This window comes from Nyctereutes procyonoides, unplaced genomic scaffold (genome assembly GCF_905146905.1).
Source record: "Nyctereutes procyonoides isolate TBG_1078 unplaced genomic scaffold, NYPRO_anot_genome, whole genome shotgun sequence".
Taxonomy (NCBI): domain Eukaryota; kingdom Metazoa; phylum Chordata; class Mammalia; order Carnivora; family Canidae; genus Nyctereutes; species Nyctereutes procyonoides.
In genome coordinates, this window is record NW_026575020.1 from 30178396 (window position 1) to 30205411 (window position 27016).

The 27016-nt window shown below is 51.4% G+C and overlaps 2 protein-coding genes and 1 long non-coding RNA gene across 3 annotated transcripts; 2 read left to right on the forward strand and 1 right to left on the reverse strand.

Annotated features, from left to right (window-relative positions):
* Positions 1–465: 465 nt before the first annotated feature.
* Positions 466–9954, forward strand: ZMYND19 (zinc finger MYND-type containing 19). Its single transcript, XM_055337116.1, has 6 exons — positions 466–616; positions 1679–1738; positions 2715–2821; positions 3436–3576; positions 8897–9077; positions 9358–9954. Exons 1-6 carry the CDS (start codon positions 566–568, stop codon positions 9499–9501), a joined length of 684 nt encoding a protein of 227 aa, XP_055193091.1. The 5' UTR covers positions 466–565; the 3' UTR covers positions 9502–9954.
* Positions 9955–15637: 5683 nt separating this feature from the next.
* LOC129513264 (uncharacterized) lies at positions 15638–18029 on the reverse strand. The gene is made up of 3 exons (XR_008665214.1): positions 17383–18029; positions 15917–16061; positions 15638–15767 (listed from the first exon to the last, which is right to left on the reverse strand). It is a non-coding gene; the product is annotated as an uncharacterized LOC129513264 (long non-coding RNA).
* Positions 16565–26438, forward strand: DPH7 (diphthamide biosynthesis 7). Its single transcript, XM_055330961.1, has 6 exons — positions 16565–16629; positions 18522–18694; positions 21093–21162; positions 21268–21333; positions 21591–21763; positions 25791–26438. Exons 1-6 carry the CDS (start codon positions 16565–16567, stop codon positions 26225–26227), a joined length of 984 nt encoding a protein of 327 aa, XP_055186936.1. The 3' UTR covers positions 26228–26438.
* Positions 26439–27016: the final 578 nt, after the last annotated feature.

Consider the following 27016-nt stretch of genomic DNA (forward strand, 5'->3'; position numbering starts at 1 on the left):
CGGGGGCCAGGGGCAGGGCCGCGGCCGGGCGTTGGGGCCGGCGCCCGGCCTGAGCCGAGGGCGGCCAGCGGGGAGCAAAGCGCCGCAACGCGGCCTCCAGCACAAAGCTTCCCGCGAAACTGACGTAGCGCGGGGCGGCCGCGCAAGCGCCGCCCTCGGCCGCGCCCCTCCCCCGCGCTCCCACTGCTCCTCAGTGCGCCGGCGTACTTTCCCTCCTCCCATTGGCCACGGCGCGGCGGCGCGCGCAGGCCGGCGCGGTGCGCACCCCGCGATTGGCGGGTCGGCGGCGGGCGGGGGTGTGTCCGCGTCGCACCCCGCCTCCGGCTCCGCTCGCGGTGGTGCGCGCGGCGGCGGCGGCGGCGGCGGCGGCGGCGGCGCGTGGCAGGTCCGGCGGGCCCGAGGCGGCGGCGGCCCGAGCCCGGCCCAGCCTCGTCCCGCCTGGCCCCGACCCCGGCCCGCCGGCCCGGCCCACCCGGCGCGCCGCGGCGCCGCCCCGGCCCGGGTCCCGGTCCCGGCCCGGCGCCTCCCGAGGGAGCGGCGCCGCCGGCCGAGCGCAGGCCTGGCCATGACCGACTTCAAATTGGGTATCGTGCGGCTCGGCCGGGTGGCCGGGAAGGTGAGCGGCGCGGGGGCGCGGGGCCGGGACGCTGGGCTGGGGCCGCGGGGTCGGGGGCTGCGGAGCCGGGCGGGCGGGCGGGCGGGCGAAGGGTCCCCGCGGGCAGCACAGCGCCCTTCCGAGGCGGCAGGACGGTGTGCGTGCGTGTCGGCGCCCGCCAGCCCGTCGTGGAGCCTCGCGCGGGGTTCACGCTGCCGGCGCTGGCCGAGTGCGGACGGGCCTCGATGGGCCTCCCGGAGCAGGGCCTCCCTCCGCTTCTCTCCCTTACCTGGCCCCGCCCTCCGCGGGTTCGAGGCCGGGGCTTCCTGGCACCTGTGGGCATTGAGGCTTGGCTGTTTCCAGGAGCCGGCCGGCCGTGCAGCTGCTCCAGCCACGGACCTTACCCTGGATGGGAACCCTGTTCCCATCCCCAGCGGCGGCAGCTCCTGGTGGGAGACAGGAGCAGAGGCAGTCAGATGAAGGTAAAACCGACTTAGATCTTAGAAGGAGGCTCCCCGAGCAAGAATGAGACTAGTCCGTTTGGGGGGCCGTTTCCTGCCTTTCCTACAAGAGGAATATGGCTTTTTACCTGGGGAAGGGTGGGCTCCCCATCGGCTCTGAGACCTTTTCTTACTCAGTGACTGGTTGCATTCAGATCATCCTTTAAAACTTATTTGGAACATTTCAGAAGAAAGCCAAACAGTTCAGTGAGCACCTGTGTACTGCCACCCATCCTAATAAATAAATGTTTTCGAGGCCTTCTGTATGCCTTGTCTCACTCCAGGGCCTCTCCTCTGTTCCGAGGAAGCCCCAGTCTCAAATGAGGGTCAGCAGCACCTGAAACACAGCTTAGAGGTTAGCCAGTCCAGGGGCACTTAGGGCTTAGGCGCGTATGGATGGGAAGTGAAGCCTGATTTCTACTCCTCTGGGACAGTCTGGAGTGGGAAATGACCACCTGCCTTGGGGGTAGGGTACTTGGTGCCCCTCACCTGCTAGCCTCATTTAACCTGAAGGGGCGGTTTCTGTTACTAAAACTGTACTGTGACCCTGAATGTAACATTGCAAAACGTGGTTAATTTCCAGACGAAGTACACACTGATAGATGAGCAAGATATCCCGCTGGTGGAGGGCTACTCCTTTGAGGTAAGGATGGCTGTTTCTCTGTGGGCCTGCTTTCAGCCAATGCTTCAGGAGAGTCAGGAGGAATGGGTTTTACCCTGTGATGTTGGTCCTCTCCCACTTTCACCCTCGTGCAAGTAGATCACATTGTGTGTGTTTGTGATGATTTCAGTTGGATAAGCCCTGGCTCCCTAGGGGACTGTCCAGTGCCACCTCATGTTTCTTCTGGCTTTGGCCTAGCGTTCCTCCATCCCCCATCTTCCTGAGCTCCCTTGCCTTTCACTCTTCTCTGTGGGATGAGCTCTGCCCATCCTCACCTACCGGCTCCTCCACTTCAGAAATCCTTGAGGGCTTTGTGGACCCACTATGCTTTATCTCAGCCCTTCGTGTTTTTACAGTAAGGGTGGCCCTTGAACAAGAGTTTGAACTGCACAGGTTAACTTAGATGTGGGGGGTTTTTGATAAACATAGTCTATTACTGTGAATATATTTCATCATGACTTCTTTGAAAACGTTTTCTTTAAGAATATAGCATATGAAAAAAAGAAAAAGAAAAAAAAAAGAATATATTTGTGTTAATCATTTGTTTGCCTCAGTAAGGTTTCTGGTCCAGAGCAAGCTATCAGTGAAGTCTCTGGAAGTTAAAAGTCCTATGCGGATTTTCACCTGTGTGGAGGCTCTGTACCTTATCTAACTACGTGTTCAGGGCTTAGCTATTAGTTACTTGTTCAAGGGTTTGTTTTTCTCACTGAATTGTGGGCATTTTCTAAGAGTAGGAAAACTTGTCTCTTTATGTCTACAGTGTTTTGCAGAGTGGTTTGTGGAGTATGTTGGGATATAGGGCTGGCTTCTCATGTCTGGGAGCCTCTGCAAAGCCCAGGGTCCCAGAAAGAGGCCCCATATATTTGCTCTAGCTTGTTTGTTTCACTTCACTTCTTTAATAAAGTTTGAAAATGTAGCTGAGACCTGGAGGCTTTTTAACAGACCATTTCTCTCTCAGGCCCGGATGGAAGTAGATGCAGATGGAAATGGTGCTAAGATATTCGCATATGCCTTTGACAAAAACCGAGGAAGAGGGTCAGGAAGGCTCCTTCACGAGCTGTTGTGGTAGGTGTTTATGAGCTGCTTGTTCCTCATTTGGGTACTGCACGCAGCAACCTGTCCCTGTTGACAGAAGATGTGTTATCGGAGTCATGCTCCCCCCACCACCCCTCTTGTTACCTTTGGATCATTGCCGCTGACCCAGAGGAATGGCTCATTTGCATAGCGTACCACTAATGGAGCAGTCTAAAAATGCACTTTCTGCTCAGGCACTTGTACCGGGCATGGCTCTCTCTGGGGTAGGGAGGAGTCTGCTCCGTCCACTGTGTTCTTGCTGAGCCTGTTGGTGGGATATGAGGAATGGCCTGCCTCCTCGTGGCGTCCACGGTGGAGTTTCAAAATGCTTGGAACTGCTCAGATGGGGTGTTCTCTAGGCTGTGTGTTTGGTGGTTGGGGGCTCCATCCTTGGCTTTTTGCAGCCCAGCTCTCAAATCAAGGGGCTGAACTGTCAGCATGGTCCATCTTGTTTGACCACAGACTGACTGACATACTTGGATTCCTCTCAGCAGCCTTGTTCCTGACGCTCTCTGTCAGTGTGGCGAGGGGCCAGTTCAGATCCCACAGCTGAAGTATTTAGGGAGACCTGAGGTGGCCGATTGCAAGAGTTGTCTGTTTCCTAGGGAGCGGCACAGGGGAGGCATTGCTCCCGGCTTTCAGGTGGTACATCTCAATGCTGTGACTGTGGACAACCGCCTGGACAACCTGCAGCTGGTGCCATGGGGCTGGCGTCCCAAAGCAGAAGAGACATCCAGCAAACAAAGGTGGGTCTCATTCAGGGCCTGCTGAAGCCAGTGGAGGTGCCTCTGGGGGAAAGCCCTCCTCCAAGCCCTTGTGTTTTTATTTCTTAAATATTCTATTTGTTAGAGTGTGCAAGTGAGCAAGAGCCAGGGGGTCGGGGGGCAGAGGGAGAGGGAGAAGCAGACTCCCAGGGAGTTGCAGGGAATTCTGTGTAGGGCTAGATCCCAGGACCCTGAGATCATGACCTGAGCCAAAGGCAGGTGCTTCACCAAGTAAGTCACCCAGGTGCTTTGTCCTCCAAGCTCTTAATAACAAGAGGAGCCCCTGTGTCTGTTCTGATGCTTCTGTAGACATGGAGACCTTAGTTATTTTACCTCAAAGTGTGGGATCCCTGTTTTTTTCATGGGGATACAATACTATTTTGATGGTTATTTTTTTGGGTTGGTTTTCTAATATTAGCTCTAGTGGGGAGAAGAGTCGTTTGGGCCAGATACCTGCACATAGGCATGTTTGCTCTGTGCACCTGAGAAAAGTTGGAGATCTGTATCTCAGGATGCCCCCTGCACACACATGTCTTTTTTTGTCACACTCTTTCGCTAAACATTTAACGTAAACAGTGGTTTAAAAGAGGCAAGACATGGGGCACCTGGGTGGCTCATTCGGTGAAGCATCTGCCTTTGGCTCAGGTCATCATCCCAGGGGTCCAGGAATTGAGCCCCACATCTGGCTCCCTGCTCAATGGGAAGTCTGTTTCTGCCTTTGCCTCTACCTCTTAAATAAATAAATTAATTAATTAATTAATTGATTGATTTAAAAAATCTTTAGAAGAAGTAGGATGATGTATTTTAGGGGATCTGCTGCTCAGCCTCCATCTCTGTGTGGTCCTGAAAACTTCTGCTCAGGACGGCACAGGCATTCCACTTGGCGAGTAGGATGTTGAGGCAGTTGGCAGTTCCTGTGGCTCCAAGAGCAGCCCAGGTCTGAGCTTCATGGAGCCCTTGGGAAGAGTGGGAAAACCACCAGGATGGGAGTTGGGAGCTGAAATGAGCCAGGATGTTCCTGGCCACACGTGCATCATCTGTGGGGTCACAGGGGCTCTCTGGGGTTTGTGCATGTCCTGAGCCTCTGGGAAGGTGGTGTTACCCACAGAATCAGTGTCCATGGATCCACCCTGGGTTGTCCAACATGGATGTGTGAACAGAAGCAGACAGGTCTCCTACCGCTTACTGCATACCTAGGGGCACCATTTACCCCTTCACCCAGCAGTGGATCTGCTCCGTCCAGAACTCTGGGTAATGAAATCTGTTACTTAAGGCCTTTGTGTGACTCATAGTTTGTCCAACCTGTGGTTGAATGTTAACATTAACTCATCTGAACACCTTCTATGGTCATGAAATAAGAACCGCAATTGAGAACACCTGTTTGGAAAAGTATCTGTTATGCCCCAAGCCACCCTGTCCAGTGTCCTCTGCTGGGTTGGGGCCCAGCTGCCCCCATGCTCCCCTAGGCCACTTCTGGGAGGCCCAGGATTGAGGCTGGGCTCTTGAGGCTCTCTCCTTTGTGTCATCCCAGGAGCCAACCCAGTAGTGCCATCCTTAGTTTGTCAGCCAGGGATTTAGACCTAAGTTCAGCAGTGGTCACATCACTTGTGGGTCAGAGCCAGCCTGAGTGCAGCCTGAACTCTTAGCTGGCCTACACATTCTGTGTCCCCCATTTCTCAGCTGGTAGTCTCCATGAAGCTGGTCTTGTGGTGGGAGTCACCCTGTCTGTGAGGCAGGGAATATGGCCCTGTGGCTTTCTCTCAGGCCTGTATCTCTTGCTCTGGTTTCCTTCAATGTGGGGTCTCATCTGTTAGGGGGAAGGGCCTCTTTGTCAAAGTGTTTTTCTCTCTTTCTGCTTTTATTTTTTTATTTTATTTTATTTTATTTTTAAAAATTTTATTTACTTATTCATGAGAGACACAGAGAGAGGCAGAGACACAGGCAAAGGGAGAAGCAGGCTCCATGCAGGGAGCCTGACATGGGACTCGATCCCAGGACTCCAGGACCACACCCTGGGCCTAAAGCAAGCACTCAACAGCTGAGCCACCCAGGGATCCCTCTCTTTCTGCTTTTATTTTTTTTTTTTTTTTAATTTTTATTTATTTATGATAGTCACAGAGAAAGAGAGAGGCAGAGACACAGGCAGAGGGAGAAGCAGGCTCCATGCACCGGAAGCCTGATGCGGGATTCGATCCCGGGTCTCCAGGATCGCGCCCTGGGCCAAAGGCAGGCGCCAAACCGCTGCGCCACCCAGGGATCCCTCTTTCTGCTTTTAAAAGCCAGCTGGGCCAAAACTTGCCTGTCTTGTAGGACTTCATCGAGGGCTCAGAACACAATACCCTCCTACATCCTGACTCTCCCCTTTTTCTTTCCTTTAGGAAACTTATTGTAGTGAAATGCATGTAACATTTACCATATTAACAATTTTTCTTTTTTTTTAAATTTTTTTAAAAAATTTATTCATGATAGAGAGAAAGGAGGGAGAAGCAGGCTCCATGCGGGAAGCCCGACGTGGGACTGGATCCCAGGTCTCCAGGATCACGCCCTGGGCCAAAGGCAGGCTCTAAACCGCTGAGCCACCCAGGGATCCCCAACAATTTTTCTTTTAAGATTTTATTTATTTATGAGAGACAGTATAGAGAGGGAGAGACACAGGCAGAGGGAGACGCAGGCTCCATGCAGGGAGCCCGATGCGGGACTTGATCCCAGGATCCAGGGATTGCGCCCTGAGCCAAAGGCAGATGTTCAATTGTTGAACCACCCAGGTGTCCCCCCCCTTTTTTTTAAGATTTATATATTTGGAAAAAAATAAGATTTATATATTTGAGAGGTAAAGGGAGCACGCATGAAAATGTGCCTGGGCAGTGGGGGCTAAACGGTCATAAGGCACAGAGAGAAAGGGAGAGAATCTCAAGCAGGCACCATGCTGAGCAGGAGCTCCATCGCATAATCCTAAAATCATAACATGAGCGGAAACCAAGAGTTGGACGCTCAACCAGCTGAGCCACCCAGGTGCCCCCATCGTAACCATTTCTGAATGGCATCAAATACACTCACATAGTTGTGCACCATCCCCACCAGCCGTCCAGCCATTTTCACAACATTTCCATTGTCCCAAACTGAAATTGTGTCCCCATTAAACATAGTCCCCTCCCCACCCTCCCATTCTCCATGTCTGGGTCTGACTCCTCTAGGGCCTCCTGGGAGTAGAATCCTACAGGATTTGTCTTTTTGTGACAGGCTTATCTCAGCACAATGTCCTCTGGGTTCATCCCTGATGTAGCCTGTATTAGGATTTCCATCCTCTAAGATTGAATGATAATCCTTTATACACAACAACAGATGCTTGAGTTGTTTTCATGTTTTAGCTATTGTGAATAATACTGCCATAACGTAAGAGTGCCCATGTCTCTGTAGGACTCTACCTTCGGTTTGTTTGAGCATATGCCCACCAGTGGAATTGCTGGATCATATATTGCTGTTTTTAATATTTTGAGGAACCACCATAGTGTTTTCCACAGTGGTTGCATCATTTTAAATTCCCACCAACAGTGCACAAGGGCTCCAGTTTCTCCACATCTTTGCCAGTACTTAGTATGGTCCAGTTTTTGTTTTGTTTTGTTTAAAGGAATAGTCATCCTAATGAGTATGAGGTGATATCTCATTGTGGTTTTGATCTGCATTTTCCTGATGATTAGTAATGATAATACATTTTTCAAGTGCTTTTTGACCGTTGGTATGTTTTCTTTGGAGAAGTGTGTATTCTGGTTTTTGCCTATTTTTAGAGATTTATTTATTGACAGGAAGGAGAGAGGGGCAGAGGGAGAGAGAGAATCAAGCAGACTTCCCACTGAGTGCGGAGCCCAACGTTGGGCTCAATCTCACGACCCTAAGGTTGTCACCTGAGCTGAAATCAAGAGTCGGATGCTTAACCAACTGAGCCACCCAGCCTCCCATTGCTTATTTTTGTTATTTTTGTTATTTTTTTTATTTATTTATTTATTTATTTATTTATTTATTTATTTATTTATTTTGTTTTATTTAATTTAATTTAATTTAATTTAATTTATGAGAGAATACCAGAGAGACAAAGGAAGCATGAGTTAGGGGGGAGAGGGAGAAGAGACTCCTCACTGAGCAGGGAGCCTGATGTGTGGCTAGATTCTAGGACTCCGGGATCATGACCTAAGCCAAAGGCAGATGCTTCACCAGCTAAGCCACCCACGTACCTTCCCCCCCTTGCCTATTTTTAAATTTGGTTGGTTTTTTTTTTCTTGTTGAGTTATGGAAGCTTTGCATGTATTTGCATGTATTCTTTCCTCATTTTGTGTGTTGCCTTGTTAGCTCTGTGGATAGTGCCCTTTTTTTGTTGTTTTTCTAAGTAAGCTCTAGGCCCAACATGGGGCTTGAACTCCTGACCCTGAGATCAGGAGTTACGCACTGTGCTGTACCAACTGAGCCAGCCAGGTGCCCTGAGGTCCTAAGTTTAGGTGCTTGATCCATTTTGAATTACTTTTGGTAGGGATCCCTGGGTGGCGCAGTGGTTTGGCGCCTGCCTTTGGCCCAGGGCCCGATCCTGGAGACCCGGGATCGAGTCCCACGTCGGGCTCCTGGTGCATGGAGCCTGCTTCTCCCTCTGCCTGTGTCTCTGCCTCTCTCTCTCTCTCTGTGTGTGACTATCATAAATAAATAAAAAATAAATAAAAATTAAAAAAAAAAAAAAAAAAAGAATTACTTTTGGTATATAACCTAGTCTCTCAAGGCTTGGCCCCCATAGGGGTGGTAGGTTGAAGGGTGTGTTAACCTGTTGTTTTGCTCTTGAAGGGTGAGTGGTGCTTCCTTTGTGATCTAGCACCGGGGGGCTGCTGGGGCCTGCAACTGCCTCCCAGCCTGTGGGTGTGGGGCCTGTTAGGGCACCTCAGCTCTAGCTAAGGTCAGAGAGGATTCTTTACTCACAGGCTTCTGGTCCACTAAGGACCTAGAGCATATACAACATCAAAGGGGAGGCAGACCAGCTGGGGCAGAAGCAGTTGCCTCTGGGGCCATGAGCAGAGAGAAGGGCTGCTAGGCCTTACTCAGGTGCCTGTCCTGAGACTGCAGGCTCAGATTTTGGGAGACTGATGAGTAAGGTAGACCTACCCCCGCTCTGTACCTATACACACAGATAAGCCATGTTATGTAGTAGGAGTGGGCCAAAGAAAAGTCACGTTGTAAAAGCTGAGCCATGATGTCACGTCATTGTCATATCCCTGCCTCGGCTGTCTGACTGGAGTGTGCTGAATTATCTCCTTTTCTTTTTAAGGGAGCAAAGCTTGTACTGGCTGGCGATTCAGCAGCTTCCCACGGACCCCATAGAAGAGCAGTTCCCTGTCCTGAATGTGACCCGGTACTACAACGCCAATGGGGACGTGGTAGAGGAGGAGGAGACTTCCTGTACCTACTATGAGTGCCATTACCCTCCTTGCACGATGATCGAGAAGCAGGTACCAAGACAAAAAAAAAAAAAAAAAAAGAGAGAGAGAGAGAGAGAGAAGCAGGTACAAGTGTTGCCATGAGTGCTGGCTCCAGGCTGCCGCACACCCGCTGTCCTAGCCCCCTGCAGACTCCCAGGTCTCTCTGAGAGCCCCCTCTCCAGCAGCTTCTCCATTGCAGTGGCTGTTCCCTCCAGCCTCATGCATGGGGTTGCTGGGTCCTTTCTGCTTGAGAGGTAGTGTTTTCCCTGGTGTGATCGTGAAGCCATGGTGGTTCTGTGTGTCCTTTCAGCTCCGGGAGTTCAACATTTGTGGGCGTTGCCAGGTGGCCCGGTACTGTGGCTCCCAGTGCCAGCAGAAGGACTGGCCTGCCCACAAGAAGCACTGTCGGGAGAAGAAGCGCCCTTTCCAGCACGAGCTTGAGCCAGAGCGATGACCGGACTTCCAGATCTTCCTTGGGCAAAGCAGACCCAGACTGGTAGCTGACCTAGAGGTGCTGAAGAAGCCAGTGACGCGCACCCATGGCAACTGCCACAGAGGCCCTCTCGTCATGGGTACTTTGTGTGGGCACAGCTCTCCCCTCAGTGTTCATCTCCAAGCAGAGACAGCTGGGGAGGCTCCCACCAGGACGCTTCTCATTATTTATATGTTAATATGTTTGTAAACTCATGTACAGTTTTTTTGGGGGGAGGCAGTGGGAGGGTTAGAAATTACAAATAGAATCATTTGCTGTAATTCTCAAATGGCAAACGGTTGGGCCACATGTTTAAAAAAGTCTAAAAAGTGTCACATAGTGGAAGCTTCTCCTGGGCAGCTGTAGCCCCTTGCAGCCCCATGCGTGGCCTGCATGGGGTCATACCTACAAGGCAGAGTAAAGGGGTGGAATCATCGAGTGCCTCAGCCGTTCTGTGCTCTCCTTTTTGCCCTTGATGCTGTTGAGGTTTATTTTTAAGTGAATTGAGGTGGTCTGGGGGTGGGAGTGGAGGTTGCCTTTATTCCTAGGCTGAGAGAGACGGGGGAGGCAGGGTACTTGAGACCCAGACCTGTGCTTGTCCTGTGTAGGAGTTGCTGGGGTAATGGAATAGGCGGCCCTGTTAGTGGGATGAAATGTTCTCAGCCTGGCACAGATAAATTCTCACCTTTATTCATGTGCTGACTGGTGGATCTTCTGCCCAGCCAGGTTCCTGAGGTCCTGCCTGTGGATTAGAGTAGTCAGGGTGAGTGAGTCTGCCTCCAGGGAGCCACAGATGTCTGAAGGCTGGGCAATGTCTTGTGCACCTTGCAGAACCACATTAGGGCAACAAGCCAGGCTGTGCACCTGCAAGCTTACTGGTCTCCAGAGCCAGCCAGCCAGCCAGACTGCTAGAGGCTTTATTTCCTCAGAGAATGAAGTCTGGCCATCACATGCCCCATGTTGGTCCCAAGGATTCCTGCTACACTTTACCTCGTGCAGCTTTTCCACCATCTTCTAGTGTGTTCCTTCTGCCTTGTGTGTTCTCGTTGCTTTCCCTGACTTGGGACAGCTTCAGTTTGTGAGTTGAGCTTCTGGTAGGTTCTTTTGCAGTCCTTGGGGAGTCCTTTTGGGCAGTATGTCTTAGAGAGCAGGACTGAGGAAATCAGGCAACATACAGGGAGCAGGAGGGCTCAGTTCTAACTCTTAAGGGAGGGTCTCTCAAGGTAAGAGAACCCCACTTGCTCAACCCTTTGCCAGTGTGTGAGTTAGATGCAGCCTATTTTCTAGGTCAAGGATATCTTTGCTCTGTAGGTGAGTTCCACTCTAGGTCTCTCCAGACCTTAGGTTGAGTGGTAATTAGGGCTCAGAAACCTCTTGGGGAGGGAATATGTGTGATCCTGGGAACCAGTCTCACAGATAACAATTGTCTTGAGCTCTTGGAACGTTCCCAGGGCTGGTGTCCCTCCTGTTTCCAAGAAGCCAGCGCTGGTCAGGACTGTGGGGGGGAAACTGTGTAGGCTGTCACGGGGTTTGGGTCATCTTCCAGGTACAGGGCCTTGGGTGTGCTTTCACACAAAGGCTCCAGGATGAGGATGCACCAGACCATAGACTATGGTTCTTGCCCATGTCCTTTGTGTCTGGGCACTTCAGTCTGTCTGCATTCTCTGACTAGCACATGTTGTCCTGTGGTCACTTACTCATCAGAAAATTACATTGAAAGGTCTCAGCTGACCTGTAGAACACCACACCAGGTCCTGAAACATGGTTGGTTTCTTCCATGTCACATGGTTCATCGGGAGTGGCCTTGGCCTAGGGACTGCTGTCCAATGTGGCTGTTTCAAGCAGGTGCTGCAGCTGGTAGCTGTTCCCTGATTGGGCTATGCCCCTGTACTGTGTGTTAGAGACACCCCCCCCCACCCCTAGGTCTGTGCTAGTGAAAGGCTCTGGGTGGAGCTTGGAAGGTGGCTGTAAGGGTCCTAAAGTTGCACATGTGGTGGCTCTCCCCTTTGCTAACGTCACTGCCATGTCCCCTGGTATGGACACTGTCAGGAAGGTACTATAGGATCCATAGGCTGTTTCCCCTATTTGTTTCCTTTGTCCCTTCTCTGATACCAGCCCCTGGTTTATTTCTCCTCTGATGGTCCCAATCTCTTGATCTTTGTAGCCATACATCTGAGAGTATGTTTAACATTCAGATGGTGAAAATAAGGGGCTTGTTTGGAGTGTGCTATGTGGAGCTGCTTGACTTTTTTTAAAGATTGTTTTAAAAGATTTTATTTGTTTATTTGAGAGAGAGAGAGCGTGAACAAGGAGGAGTGGCAGAAGGGGAAGCCGACTCCCTGCTGAGCAGGGAGCTCAACATCAGAATTGATCCCAGGACGCTGAGGTCATGACCTGAGTCGAAGGCAGAAGCTTCACCAACTGAGCCACCCAGGCGTCCCTTGACTTAGACTTTTTTCTTTTAAGTTTTTGGGTTTTTTTTTTTTTTAATGTAATCTGTACACCCAGTGTGGGTCTCAAACTCATAACCCTGAGATTAAGAGTTGAATACTCTACCAACTGAGCCAGCCATTTCAGAAAGTCCTGTTGCTTCCTGACCCTTTTCTGTTGCTCGGTATTTTTAGCCAAAGTCCTACTGCTAAACCACAGGTGGGTCCCCAGGTATCTACATAGATTTCAGTGTCCCCATGTCCAGTTACCTGGGGCTATCATAACAAAATGTCATGAAATAGATGGCTTAAAACAACAATGTGTCATCCCACTGTGGAGGTCAGAAGTCCCAAATCAAGGTGTTGGCAGGACTCAGCTTTCTCTGAAGACACAGAGAAAGGTGTGTTGTGTTCCAGGCCTCTCCTAGTTTCTGGCAGTTTCAGGTGTCCCTTGCCTTGTGGATGCATAATACCAATCCTCTGCTTTTACATTCTCTTCCTTATGTGGGTCTGTCCTGCATAGGGAACAGATCACCCCTTCCTAAAGACCCCAGTCACATATTGGACTAGGGCTCACCCTACAGACCTCATTTTAACTGGATTACCTCTGTAAAGACCCTGTTTCCAAATGTCACATTCAGTGGTGCTGTAGGACAGGACTCCAGCATATCTTTTTGGAGAGACAAATTAATCCATCCTTAATTAACCATGTCCAAAACTTGCCTTCCCCAAACCTATTCTGTAGAGTATGTTAATTTTCTTGAATGGCAGCAACATCTACTTGAAGTCTCCCAAATCAGATTGTGGCTGTGCCAGGTGTCCTCCCTTTCCTTTGGGCCCAGATGCTGACCCTGCAGAGGGTCCACCTTCCTGTCCACCACCCCAGCCGGCGAGAATCAGGCGCCCCCGGCTGTCCCTGGCTCCTTTCTCTGCTGTCCTGGCGGGCAGGTCTTTGCGTCCCTGGAGCAGCCGGCAGCCCTCTAGGATGGACATGAGTGACAGGGCAGCATGGCCCAGCCCCTTGGGGGCCAGCCTCCGACCAGGCTCCCTGAACCTCTTTTGCTCACCCTTACTTACATGCCCTGTTTCTCTCCTCCTAAGAGCCCAGCTTTTGTGCGATTTCCTTTGGACACTCGGCTGTCCCACCTCCCCCCCCCATACTCGCGTCTCCCTGGAGGGCCGGATGTGCGCGCTGGTGCCGGGACCCGTAGGGGGCGCCCGGGCCTAGCCCGAAGCGTGGCCACGGCGGCCGGAAGTCCCGCCCCGGTGTCCCGGAAAGGAGGGAGGCGACGACGGAAGTAAAATATTGGACCCCTTGGAGCTCAGCGCTCTTGCCGCTCCGAACGCAATCCCCACTCTCACCGCGGACCCCAGCCCCCACCCCGGCCGCGACACCCCCCGCTCTCACCGCGGACCCCAGCCCCCACCCCGGCCGCGACCCCACCCCGGCCGCGACCCCCCCCCGCTCTCACCGCGGACCCCAGCCCCCACCCCGGCCGCGACCCCCCCCCCGCTCTCACCGCGGACCCCGGCCGCGACCCCCCCCCGCTCTCACCGCGGACCCCAGCCCCCACCCCGGCCGCGACACCCCCCGCTCTCACCGCGGACCCCAGCCCCCACCCCGGCCGCGACCCACCCCCCGCTCTCACCGCGGACCCCAGCCCCCACCCCGGCCGCGACCCCCCCCCCCGCTCTCACCGCGGACCCCAGCCCCCACCCCGACCGCGACCCCCCCCCCCGCTCTCACCGCGGACCCCGGCCGCGACCCCCCCCCCGCTCTCACCGCGGACCCCAGCCCCCACCCCGACCGCGACCCCCCTCCGCTCTCACCGCGGACCCCAGCCCCCACCCCGGCCGCGACCCCCCCCCGCTCTCACCGCGGACCCCGGCCGCGACCCCCCCCCGCTCTCACCGCGGACCCCAGCCCCCACCCCGACCGCGACCCCCCTCCGCTCTCACCGCGGACCCCAGCCCCCACCCCGGCCGCGACCCCCCCCCCCGCTCTCACCGCGGACCCCGGCCGCGACCCCCCCCCCGCTCTCACCGCGGACCCCAGCTCCCACACCGACCCTACTCTCACCGCCGACCTCAGCCCCCACCCCGACCCCCGCTTTCAACCTGGCCTCTCCACCCCGCTTTCGCCGCCCTGTCTCCGCTGCGTCTGCGTCTGACACCTGGGTGACGGGAAGTCGCGTCCGGCTGCTGCAGGCGGTGGACACGGAGTACACCGCGGACTCGGTGGAGTGGTGCCCGCTGGAAGGCTGCAGGCACTTGCTGGCCTGCGGCACCTACCAGCTGCAGAAGCCGGGGGACCAGGCCGCCGACCCTGAGAGCAAGGTGCGCGGTGCCCTCCTGGCCTCAGGCCGCTGTCTAGGTCTGCGCTCCCCACGTTACTTCTTGTGTAGGAGAGGTTCCAGGAGGCAGAGCCGACCACAAATGTCTGGCCTGCGGTGGGGAAGGCTGGAAGAGAAAAGTCTGTAGAGTCACACAGGAGATGCAGATGTGACATTGGCCTTGTGGCCAGAGGGGGCGTTAGAATGGGCACTTTTCTTTCTTTCTTTCTTTCTTTCTTTCTTTCTTTCTTTCTTTCTTTCTTTCTTTCTTTCTTTCTTTCTTTCTTTTTTTTTTTTTTTTTTTTTTTTAATGTAAGTAAGCTCTACACCTAAGGTGGGGCTGGAACTCACAGCCCTGAAATCAAGAGTTGTATTCTCCACCAACTGAGCCAGCCAGGCACGCAAAGTGGGCATCTTGAAAGCCCCCTGTGTGCAGGTGTGGCTCTAAGTTTATGGATGAAGCCTAGAGCAAAGAGGAAATGGGAATTTGAAGGAGTCATACCTGATGTCTTAAAGGTGTCTGTTCAGATCCAGACCAGGACACTTTTAAGAATAACGGGCACTCCAGCAACAGGTCCTAAGCCAGGACCTTTCCAGGGCAGATGAGTCCTGTTAGCCCTCTTAGAAGGAGCGTTCTAGGGGGACCTGCCTGGCTCAGTGGGTAGAGCATGCGATGCCTGATCTCAAGGTCGTAAATTCAAGCCCCACATTGGGTGTAGAGATTAGTTAAATAAAACTTTTTTTTTAAAAAAAAAAAAGGCATTTTATGGGCAGCCCGGGTGGCTCAGTGGTTTGGTGCCGCCTTCAGCCCAGGGTGTGATCCTGGAGACCGGGATCGAGTCCCATGTCAGGCCCCCTGCGTGGAGCCTGCTTCTCCCTCTGCCTCTGCCTTGTCTGTGCCTCTCTCTCTGTGTCTCTCATGAATAAAGTCTTTTAAAAAAAATAAAAATAAAAAGGCATTTTATGCTGAGTCCAGCACAGTTTACCTTCTTACACATTAATTGTATACAAGACAAGAGACATTTCTCCAACTTAGAGATCAGGGGTGCTGCTTCCAGGCAGAGTTCCAGTCTTTTTTTTTTTTTTTTTTTTTTAAGATTTTATTCATTCCAGGGAGACCAGGGAGAGAGAAAATGAGCAGGGGGAGGTGCAGAGGGAGAAGGAGAAGCAGACTCCCCACCGAGCAGGGAGCCCGATGCGGGGCTCCATCCCAGGACTCTGGGATCATGATCTGAGCCACCCAGGTGCTCCCAGAGTTCTACAGTCTTGGCACAGCTTTTCTTTCCCTTGATTCCTTTCCCCATCCTTTGGGTTCCTCAGTATCTTTTAGGGTAATCAGAATACATCTGTATCTTTTTAGAGCGCACCTGACCTTGATGAGCCTCAGATCCGTTTAGGTCGTCTCTACTTGTATAGTTTTAGTGAGGACAGCGCTGCTTCCCCCCTGCTTGAGATCCAAAGGAGGGACACTTCTGCAATCCTGGACCTGAAATGGTATAACATTGATAACAATTCCTCTTCTCTGGAATTTGTCACGAGTGTGTGTTCATTTAATCAGGGGAGGCTGATGCCTGTCAGCATTCAATAGGATGGAGAAATGTCTGAACTTTTTCATTTCTTTATTGTCCTCCCCACCTGTTGGCACTCGGAGGGTACGGTAGACTTGAACTCCTTTCGTTTGCCAGTTTCCAAGGCCTAGGGTTGGTATCAGTCTGAGATTTGATGCTGGTTTTCTGATTCATAAGCTGGGGAATCTTGGGACAGAATTGTAGGCTACAACCTGGTTTGGGTTTGAAAAAAAATTTTTTTAAGATTTCACTTATTTATTCATGAGACACAGAGAGAGAGAGAGGCAGAGACACAGGCAGAGGGAGAAGCAGGCTCCATTCAGGGAGCCCAATGCAGGACTCGATCCCAGGACGCCGGGATCACACCCTGAGCTGAAGGCAGACACTTAACTGCTGAGTCATCCAGGCGTCCTGATAGAGCTGAATTTTTTTTTTTTTTTAAGATTTCGTTTATTTATTTACTAGAGACACAGGCAGAGGGAGAAGCAGGCTCCATGTAGGGAACCTGATGCAGGACTGGATCCCGGGACTCCAGGATCACACCCTGGGCGGAAGGCAGGGGCTAAACCGCTGAGCCACCCAGGGATCCCCTTAGAGCTGAAATTTAAATAATAAGTTACTGAGGTTCATAATGCTCTCCTGTTTTCCGGGCATATCCTGTGTTCTGACTGGCGTATGAATTCTCTCCTCAGGTGCCACATCCCGGTGGCCGGCCATGCCCTCTTGGGTGTGGCAAATGCTGGTGGGTCCATTGAACTGCTCCGCTTGGTGGGATCTGAGGTCAGTAAGTAAAACCAGGAGTTGTGGGAGGTGGAAGGCATCTGAATGGAGAGGATTTGGGCATGAGGTTTTGCTGCTGCAAACCTTTTTGTAGCATGGTTCTGTTCAATGGCAAACTTTATCACAACACATTCTAGTCTAGCATGCAGTCTATTTTACATTATTGGGTCTGCATCTAACTCTAAGAAGAGGTCACCTTTTGTGTCAACAGGGGAAGGGCTAGTGGCAGGGTATTCATTCACCTGTCCATGGACCAGCATTTTTAGGTTGATGATGCTGGGGCCCAGAATAGCAATGAATTTCCTATGTGAAAGTGGTATTTGTCACCCATAATTAGGAAGGCATATGTTTCCCATATGGCTTTCTCAGAGCATTTGGTATTGATCAGTACCACACATTTGCAAAATGACTACATCTGATTGTTGGAGGATCAAGAGCACAGGGAAGTGAGTAAACAGCCCACAAGACCAAGCCCTGACTCAGTGGGAGGGACACACCCTAGCATAGCTGTGCAAGTGAGGCTGGAGCAGGTCTGCTTGCTGTTAGAGTTACAGCACCTGAGGGCTGTGCATAAAGGGCCTTGCTGTCTCAGGAATAAGGGAGGAAATCCTTTGGGAAAGACTATGGGCCCCTGAACCACATTCTGGCAGGAGCAGAGAACCCCCGGAGTGGACTGAGGAAGCAGCCTGCTGGGAGCCTTTTGAGAGAGTTAAGCCCTGTTCAGGTTGCCAGGGTAATAAAAAAAAAACTTACCTAATGGCTAGTTGTGGCTTCTGAAAAGGAAACTAAAGGAAAGATCCTGTTGTAGCTGTCCCTGAAGACAGTGTGTCCCAACATCCCTTGAGGTCCGGAGGGGTGGGGAGTGTGTGCCCGTGGTGCTTCCTGGAGCCCATGTAGGTGGCAGGACTGTGCTGGGAGTGCATGGACAGCGAGGGGGTCTGAAAAGCAGAGACCAGTTTCCCCTGAAGCCACATGTGTGGGAAAGTCCTCCTGTGAGTGTGTGAGCTCCTGGAGAGCAGAGGCAGGCCCCCAGTGCCTCCGGTTCTGCGGTGAATGAAGGGCTAACACACTTGTTCATCTAGCAGTAGATGAGGGAGTGATGGCCCCTGAGGAGCTGTCGTCTTTCCAGGTTTCTGGGCTGTTTCCCTTTAGTACTTAGTGCCCCTTTCTCCCCCCACTGGAACCCTCCCCCCTGGGATCCTCCCCCCGACTGGAACCCCTCACCTGGACCTCTTCCCCCCCATTGGAACCCTCCACCCTGGGACCTTCCCCCCACTGGTACCATCCCCCCCAACCTGGACCTCTCCCCACCCACTGGAACCCTCCCCCATCTGGACCTCTCCCCACCCACACACTGGAACCCTCTCCCCACTGGAAGCCTCCCCCCACTAGAACTCTCTTCCTACTAGACCGCTTACACGCTGGAGCTGGTTTCCTGCTTTGCCCTGGAGAGGCAGTGCCTGGCCTTGTCTCTGGATTGGTCCACCAGGAAAACTGAATGGTAAGGGTTGGTGTTGGTGAGCAACCCCAAGTCTCTCCTCTGAGGATGCAAGAGAGGGTTGAAACCTTGTACCAGCCTTGATGGCGGCTTCCCAGAACTGGGAATATCACTACCAGTCCTAATCTAGAAAGAAAACGTTCCAACCTTTCAGATAAAAGGGATGATGTTTTCATCAGGAGAGCTGACACTGGTTTATTTTGACAAGCTAAGTGGTAGTTTTTGGTTTCTGCCAGATGCTGAAACTCCTTCACAGGCACATCCACATACCAGGTCCGTGGAGAACTTCTCCCATGATAGGTCTCGGGTGTCACCAGTCAGGAACCAGAAGAGGGTGATGAGTGGGTCAGTGAATACATTCAGCTGGCTTACTCTATTGGTTTCCTGTGTCTAGGGCCAGTGACCAGCCCTTGAAAATCATTAGCAGCGACTCCAAGGGGCAACTCCACCTGCTAGAGGTGAATGAGGCGGGGCCCAGGCTGCAGGATGTGGCCTCGTGGCATGCCCATCACTTCGAGGCCTGGATTGCTGCTTTCAATTACTGGCAGACAGAAATAGTTTATTCAGGTAGGTATTTCTCCCCATGGGGGAGGGAGGGAGTGGGCAAGCATGGCACATGGTGAGGCCGTGACTCCGGACGTGTTGGCATCTTGAAGACCCTTTGTGGAGACAACTGTAGTTGCTATTCATTACTTAGCTGTCCCTTAGAAAGTGAAGTGCACTTGGCTGCAGGCTTGGGGTCTTGGATACCCCAACCCCTGTGTTGCAGTAGCAGGAGCCCTGCCTCCTGCCACTCTTGGTATCTGATCCCTTGCTCCAGCTGTGAGAAATCCCGAGTTCCCACATTTTTCACTGCTATTTCTAGGCCCAATGTTGACTTTGTCATGTTGGATTTCCAGTTTGTCTCCTCTCTTTTGTTTTGTTGTTTTTTTTTAAAGATTGATTGACTGATTCATGAGAGACAGAGAGAGAGAGACATAGGCGGAGGGAGAAGCAGGCTCCATGCAGGGAGCCTGATGTGGGACTCGATCCTGGGTCTCCAGAATCACGCCCTGGCCTGAAGGTAGGCGCTAAACCGCTGAGCCACCCAGGCATCCCCCAATCTCCCTTTTTGGATAGTTTACCTTCCTGAAGAAAAGCCCAAGAGACGGGGGATCCCTGGGTGGCTCGGTGGTTTAGCGCCTGCCTTTGGCCCAAGGCACGATCCTGGAGTCCCGGGATCAAGTCCCACGTTGGGCTCCTGACATGGAGCCTGCTTCTCCCTCCTCTGGTGTCTCTGCCTCTCTCTCTCTCTTTCTCTCTCTCATAAATAAATAAATCTAAATCTTACATAACGGGCCCAGCTGTTTTCCGCCCTGTTAGGACTCTGCTCCAGAAGCATCACCACCTGTCACTCCCACGGCTGCCCCTCCTGTCTGTGCACAGTGTGGCCCTCATGGTCAGCCTGGGGCATAATCCTGGAGACCTGGGATCGAGTCCCATGTTGGGCTCCCTGCATGGACTCCCTCTGCCTGTGTCTGTGCCCCTCTCTCTGTGTCTCCATGAATAAATAAATAAATAAATCTTTAAAAAAAAAAAAAAAAAGGTCTCAGGGCCTTGCAGACCACAGGAAGGGCTTTGGGTTTTGCTTGGAATGAAACAGGAGCACTAGCAGGATATTGAGCAGAGAGAGGGATGACATTTTCTGACTTGTGGAAATAGACTGTGAGGAGGTCAGGGCAGAGCCTGGAGGCCTGCATGCAGGTGGTGGCAAGATGGCCTCAGATCACTCTGGAAGCAGTGCACAGGAGGGAAAAGTGGTAGGACTTGGGATGTATGTGTGCAGGTGGGTCAGGATCATCAGGACATCCTGGTGCACAAATGTGGGTGTGAGACAGAGGAGAGACGGGTGTGTAAAGACCACAACCAGGCAGCCTGGGTGGCTCAGCGGTTTAGCACCGCCTTCAGCCCAGGGCATGATCCTGGAGACCTGGGATCGAGTCCCATGTCGGGCTTCCTGCATGGAGCCTGCTTCTCCCTCTGCCTGTGTACTCTACCTCTCTCTCTCTGTTTCTCATGAATAAATAAATAAAATCTTTAAAAAGAAAAAAAGACCACGACCAACTTCCTCTGTGCATCTGCCATGGGATGGCAGCTGATACCAAGGCTCACCTGCAGGCATCACACCCAGTGCGCTGGCTCTGCTGGTTGACTTGTCCTGTTTGTAGTATGCTCGGTAAGTATCTGTTGGATGGGCAGGTAGTTGAATGAAAGGTAGATAGGGGTATGGGTAGGTGGGTATATGGAAGACTAGGTGGATAAATGGATGGATGGATGGATGGAAAGGTCACACTTACCTGTTGTTCTTTTGCTTCTTTTCATCCTCCCTGTTTTTCAGCCTTGCTCCCTTCCTTCAGGATACCCACCAGCATACTATACCTTATGGTTGCTTTTCTTCAAAGACTACTTGTGGACTAGGGGGCCAGCTTCCCCTTTCTTCCCATTTTTTCAGTTCCCTAAGACAAGCACAAGGGTCGTTTTTACTGCAGGGTTACAAAGGGTACTTCCCTTTAAAACACATGGGGGTGTGCAGAAGGTTCCAGAAACATAAGAAGTGCTCATGTTCACTGTGCCCTGCATGTAGTTCCTGTTCGGAGTTCTTTGATACGGCGACTTTGGTTTGCGACAGCCGGGAGCAATGATTGCTGGAGCCTAAAGAGAGGGCAGTTGAGCCATGTTGTAACCTGGAAATTCTTCCCCTAACCTCTTGGCCTTCCCTTTTATTCCTGTAGCCTGAGCCCCCCAGCCTTTCCTGTCTCCTCTGCAGGCACCCTCTTCTAGTCTGAAGACAGTTCCAGCACAAGGCTCTTCGTGGGGCAGCCTAGAACCGCCGGGAAGTCATCACAGGGGTTTCCTCACAGGCGTAAATGCTCTCCCTGAGAAGTGGCTGCTTCCTTTGTCAGTGGGCATTTCTGTCTCCACACAGGTGGAGACGATGGCCTCCTGAAGGGCTGGGACACCAGGACACCCAGCACATCTGTGTTCACTAGCGACAGGTAAATTATCTAGGGACCAAACCTCCTGTCCCTTCCCTGTGGACTTTGCACTGGAGACGTGCCCCTGTGGGGGTGCTTGCTCAGCCCTTGCACTTTTGCCTGTAGACACTCCATGGGTGTGTGCAGCATCCAGAGCAGTCCCCATCGTGAGAACATCTTGGCTACGGGAAGGTGAGTCCCTTAGGGTTGGTTCACAGGGGTCCATCTTCTACCTGTCACTTCCTTTCCTCATGTTGACCATTGCCATGTTGTTTAATTGGACGACTCTCATACCAGAGTGTAGGTACCTGGGCTTGGGAAAAGGAGGCTTTGTCCTAGAGGAATGAGTGGCGTGGGCTTCCCTGGGAGATGTCCCCTGCCACCCAGGGCCTTGGGGAATAAGTGGGTGTGGGCTTTCCTGCGTGATCACTGTGCTTGATGGGTTTCAGCTATGATGAGCACATTCTACTGTGGGACACTCGGAACATGAAGCAGCCATTTGCAGACATGCCCACACAGGGCGGAGTGTGGAGGCTCAAGTGGCACCCCTTCCACCACCACCTGCTCCTGGCAGCCTGTATGCACGGTGGCTTTAGGATCTTCAACTGCCAAAAGGCAATAGGTGGGTAGGGGCCCCACACAGCCAGGCCTGGGGTGGGGAGTGCCTGGCTTCCTGCCCCATTGTTCTACCAGGCCCTTCCCCCAGGCACCACACCTTCCTAGGTTCACACCCTCAGTCTCAGCAAGGCGGGTGTCTGGGCCAGCTCCCAGCTTCAGTCTCCAGCACTCTGCTCCTTAGCCACTGTTCTTACATAACGGGCCCAGCTGTTTTCCGCCCTGTTAGGACTCTGCTCCAGAAGCATCACCACCTGTCACTCCCACGGCTGCCCCTCCTGTCTGTGTACAATGTGGCCCTCATGGTCCCATGTTCCCAGCATGCCACAGCCCTCTGCTCACATTCTCTGGGCAGTGCCTGGCAGTGGTCAGACTCTGCCATGCCTGAGCTACACGAGGGGATGGGGGGCAAGAGCAGCCCTACGGGTTGCACTTTAAGTGCTACAGTGGGTTCATGGCATTGCCAGGGAAACCATGGCCTTTCTCTAGCCAGTAATTCTTTATTGTCAGAACTTTCTCAGAGCACCTGCGGGGCTGAGTCAGTGAAGTGTCTGCCTTCAGCTCAGGTCATGATCCTGGGGTCCTGGGATCAAGTCCCACATCAGGTTGCCTGCTCAACAGGGAGTCAGCTTCTCCCTCTGCCTCTGCTGCTCCCCTTGCTTAACACTCTTCCTCTGGCAATTAAATATAAACAGGTAAAGTCTTTAAAAAAAAAAAATCTTTTCACTTTTTTTTCTCTCTTTTCTCAAGCCCCCAGTGCCCCCTTCCCCTCCTCATTCTTGGTTCGTGATTCCCCCTCCCTCCTTGTCCACACAAAGAAGTGGTTAGAGACACCAGCTCACCAGCACCTCACCAGCACTGTTCTGAAGGCCTGTCTCTGCGGAGCTGGGCTAAGCTCCAGGGCTTCCTGTTCTGCCTTCCATCCCCTGTCTGTCCCACATCCGTTCTGCTAGTTACACCAACATGCTGTTCTCATTGAAAACCATGTGAGGGCTTCTTTTTTAATGTGGGTATTTACAGTGATCAGTTTCCCTCTGAGCACTTCTTTCCCTGGATCCCACCAATTTTGGGAGATGGTAGGTTTTCATTCATCTCAAAGCACTTTCTAATTTCCCTTGTGATTTTTTTCTTTGACTCATTAGTTATTTATGAGTTTGTTGTTTAATTCTACATTTTTGTGACTGTCCTAAATTTATTTATTTATTTTTTAGATTTATTGATTGATTGACTGATTGATGAGAGAGAGAGAGGCAGAGACACAGGCAGAGGGAGAAGCAGGCTCCCTGAGGGGAGCCCGATGTGGGACTTGATGCCAGGACCCCAGGATCATGCTCTGAGCAGAAGGCAGACGCTCAATCACTGAGCCACCTAGGCGTCCTCCTAAATTTCTGTTACTGATTTCTATTTTTATTCCTTTGTGGATTCTTTTAAGTTTATTGAGAATTGTTTTGTGTTTGTGGTTGGGTCTCAGAGAGCAGTCTATGTGCTCTTCAGAAGAGTGTGCTCTGTGGCCGTGGGCAGAGTGTTCTGCAGATTCTGTTCACGTGTTCTGTTGATTTTCTGGCTGATTGTTCATTATTTTTTTATTTAAAAAAATTTTTAAGTAATCTCAACACCAACATGGGGCTGAAACCCACAACCCTGAGGTCAAGAGTCACCTGCTACCTGAGCCAGCCAGGTGCCCCTGGTGGCTCATTATTTTTATTATTTATTTAAACATTGTTTTTTTTTTTTTTACTTATTTGAGAGGGAGGGAGACAGTGTGTGGGCACGCATGCACATAGTGAGGGGAGGGGCAGAGGAGAGGGAGAGAGACAGTGTGTGGGCACGCATGCACATAGTGAGGGGAGGGGCAGAGGAGAGGGAGAGAGAATCTCAAGCAGACTCCTTTTGAGCAGGGTGCCAGACATGGGGCTCCATCTTAACCCCCCAAGATCATGATCTGAGCTGAAACCAAGAGTCGACACTCCACTGACTAAGCCGCCCAGGCGCCCACACTGGTTGTTCATTATTGGAAGTGGGATAGTGAAGTCTTAAACTGTCATGGTTGAATTATACATTTCCTCCCTCATTCCTATTCATTTGTGTTTATGTGTTTTGGGGCTTTGTTGTTAGGTGTATGTTTATGATTGCAATTTTGTGTGTTGTGAGGATCCCTCCTCTTTTAGTAACTGTGTGTGTTAGAGAGTCTATTCCCTCTTAGGGTTGCTGTCTGCATGGTGGTACATCTTCACTGTCTTTGGCTTTTAGTCTGCTCATAGCTTGGAGTATGAAGTGGGTCTCCTGCACTGGTTGTGGATTGTTGTCAGCATTTTGACATTCTGCCTTCCTTAGTGTGCTTCATCAAGAGGCCCATGATGCCACTTTGTCTCTTTCCTGCTGATAAGGTTATTTTGGTCACCTGGTTAAGGTCTCCTCTGGGTTTCTTCACTATAAAAATATTTTTTTCCTGTGTAATTAATAATAATTAGTCTGTGGTTAGAGTGGTTGAGCCTTTGTTTTCATCAGACTTCACTCAACCCATTGATGATTCTTGCCTGAATCAAATTACCATAATTGCAAACTGGTGGTTTTCTTTTCTTTTTTCTTTTTTTTTTTTTAATTTTTATTTATTTATGATAGTCACAGAGAGAGAGAGAGAGAGAGAGAGGCAGAGACATAGGCAGAGGGAGAAGCAGGCTCCATGCACCGGGAGCCCGATGTGGGATTCGATCCCGGGTCTCCAGGATCGCGCCCTGGGCCAAAGGCAGGCGCCAAACCGCTGCGCCACCCAGGGATCCCCAACTGGTGGTTTTCTATTATTTTTTTAAGATTTGTTTATTTGAGAGAGAGTGTGCATGGGTGCGTGCAGGGAGGAGGGGCAGAGGGAGAGGGAGAGTCTTCAGCAGACTCTGAGCTGAGTGTGGAGCCCAGCAGGGGCTTAGTCCCACAGCCTTGAGATCACGACCTAAGCCAAAACCAAGAGTTGGGTTCTTAACCATCCAGGAGCCCCTATTATCATTTTGTCTACATTTTAAAATTAGCACTCTTTTATAAGGAAGAGCTTTTGTTTCTTCCATATATCTGTATTTATTAACTGCCTGTCTAGATGCATGAATTTTTGTTACTCAGTGGGCCATAATGTGTTACTGTCATTTACTCATTGTTTACTTTGTCCTAGAGTTTTCCCACAAAGCCCCCTGAAGCCGTCTCCTGTGTCCTTTTCACATGTCCCCACTGATTTTTGAGTACTTCCTTGATTTTTGGCCACCAGGCCTTCCAGCTGGTGACAGTTTCCTAAGTTCACATCCCCAGCTCACCGGCCTCTAGTTTTCTGTGGCTGCTCTTGCCATCCTTGGCCTTGCCCTGGCCCCTAGTACTTCAGGTGTGGAAACACCTTGTCATTTCTTTTTCTGGTCAAATGTTGCTTTCAAACCTTCCACAGCTGGACTTCCTTCCAGTCCTGCCCTCCAGCCTCAAAGTTGCCATAGCAACTCACCATAAGGAAAACTGCTTAAACTCTTTGGTGACTCCTTTCCAAGCTCAAACCCAGACTTTATGGAGCATGCAGAACTCTGCAGGATTTTGACCCTCCAGACATGTCACAACTCCCTGATGGCATTTCAGCCCTGGTCACATTTGTGGCTTCCCAATGGTGTCCTGTTCTCTACTTTACATATGGTTGTTCTCTGTTTCTCATGCATCCCTGTCTCTCCCAGCTGGCTAACTCCTCTTTGTCCTTGGCTTTGAAGTCTTGACTCAGAGACTTTTGCCAAGTACTCTCCAACTTGGAAAGGCACCCTGGCCCATGTGCTTCTGTAGCCAGACTGATTCATCTGAGGCATGCACATGCACTCACTACAAGATGAAGGTGTGTTTTCTTCTCATCTGTCTACTTCTCGAGGATTCCTTTGTGTGATACACGCAACACTGGTTGCTGACAAATGAGTGGCTGCTTTTAGCAGTCTCCCTTTGAGAGTAGGCAGGGCCTCTTGTTTGGGAGTGATAAGATCAACCCTGGGTAACACTGAATCTCCTGTGTTCTCTCACTCCAGACGAGAAGCAGGAAGCCTGCACAGTCTCTGTGTCCCACACGTTGTCCAACTCATTGGTGTATGGAGCTGACTGGTCCTGGCTCTACTTTGGCAACCTGTCCCAAACCCACCAGTCATACCACTTAGGGTCCTCTCCCTGCAACAACTCAGGAGCCAGGGCAGCACATCTCTGTAGCATGAAGGCTGTATACCAGTCACCAGCACCCTCTCTTCATCATTTAGCAGAGGATGGTGAAGAGGATCACTCCAAACTGAGAACTCTTCTCCAGCCACTCACAGAGGATATGGTAAAGAGTGGCACCCGGCTGCATACTGCAGGGGCCAAGTTCTGTGACCGTGACCTCTATCTGGAAGCAGTGAACTCGGATGCTGACCTCCTTGCTACTTGCTCCTTTTATGATCATGTTCTTCACCTCTGGAAGTGGGAGAACAGCTAAGCTAGGGAAGAAGTTGGTTGATTGAAGTCATAAAGACCATTTCCACAGATAAACCCAAGTGCGACTTTGGTGAAGTGCCCTCAGACCATCTCATTGAGTTTTCCTGTATTCCACAGGTGACTAGAGGGTTTGGTGCACCTCAGGGGCTCTACAGTGTCAACGGTCAAAGAAGCTCTTGGCTTCTCTGAAATAAACCTTATCCAAGTGGTGACTCTGCCTGAGAGCAAGAATTGCTAGCTGTTGTGGGAGGGAAGGGTCTTGGTTCCCAACTCAAACTTGTGTCTTGTGGGAGTTGGATATTCAGTTCTTCATATTTTTTTTAAGCAACTATATTAACTAAATGAAAGTCTGCTTTTCATAAAGCTACCTAACAGTTTTATATGAATATTTAAAAAGATCACCTCATCACAGCACGGTAAGTACTTGTATTAGCCTCCTGTGAGAATAAGCAAAGGGAAACGTGTGCGCCATTGAGCTGCCTTAGCGTGTCATAAACTTGAAATACATTGGATCAGTGTGGTAGATTTATCTCACTTACCCCTTGTGGCTTTAGTATCCTTAGGGGCTTCCAAAGCCTAGACACAGAGTAGCTCCAACACAACTTGAGTTTGTGACTCCTCTGACTGCCAAACTTCATTCTGTGTTTCTGGAAAACACAGTAGTAGGAGTGTAGGCCAGCGTGGAATTTGTCAAATGAGTATATACAAAAATAAACAGGCATTCTGAGTCAGGAAACACCTTTTTAAAAAGATTTTGAGAAAGAGCACAGGGATGCAAGCACAAGGGGGC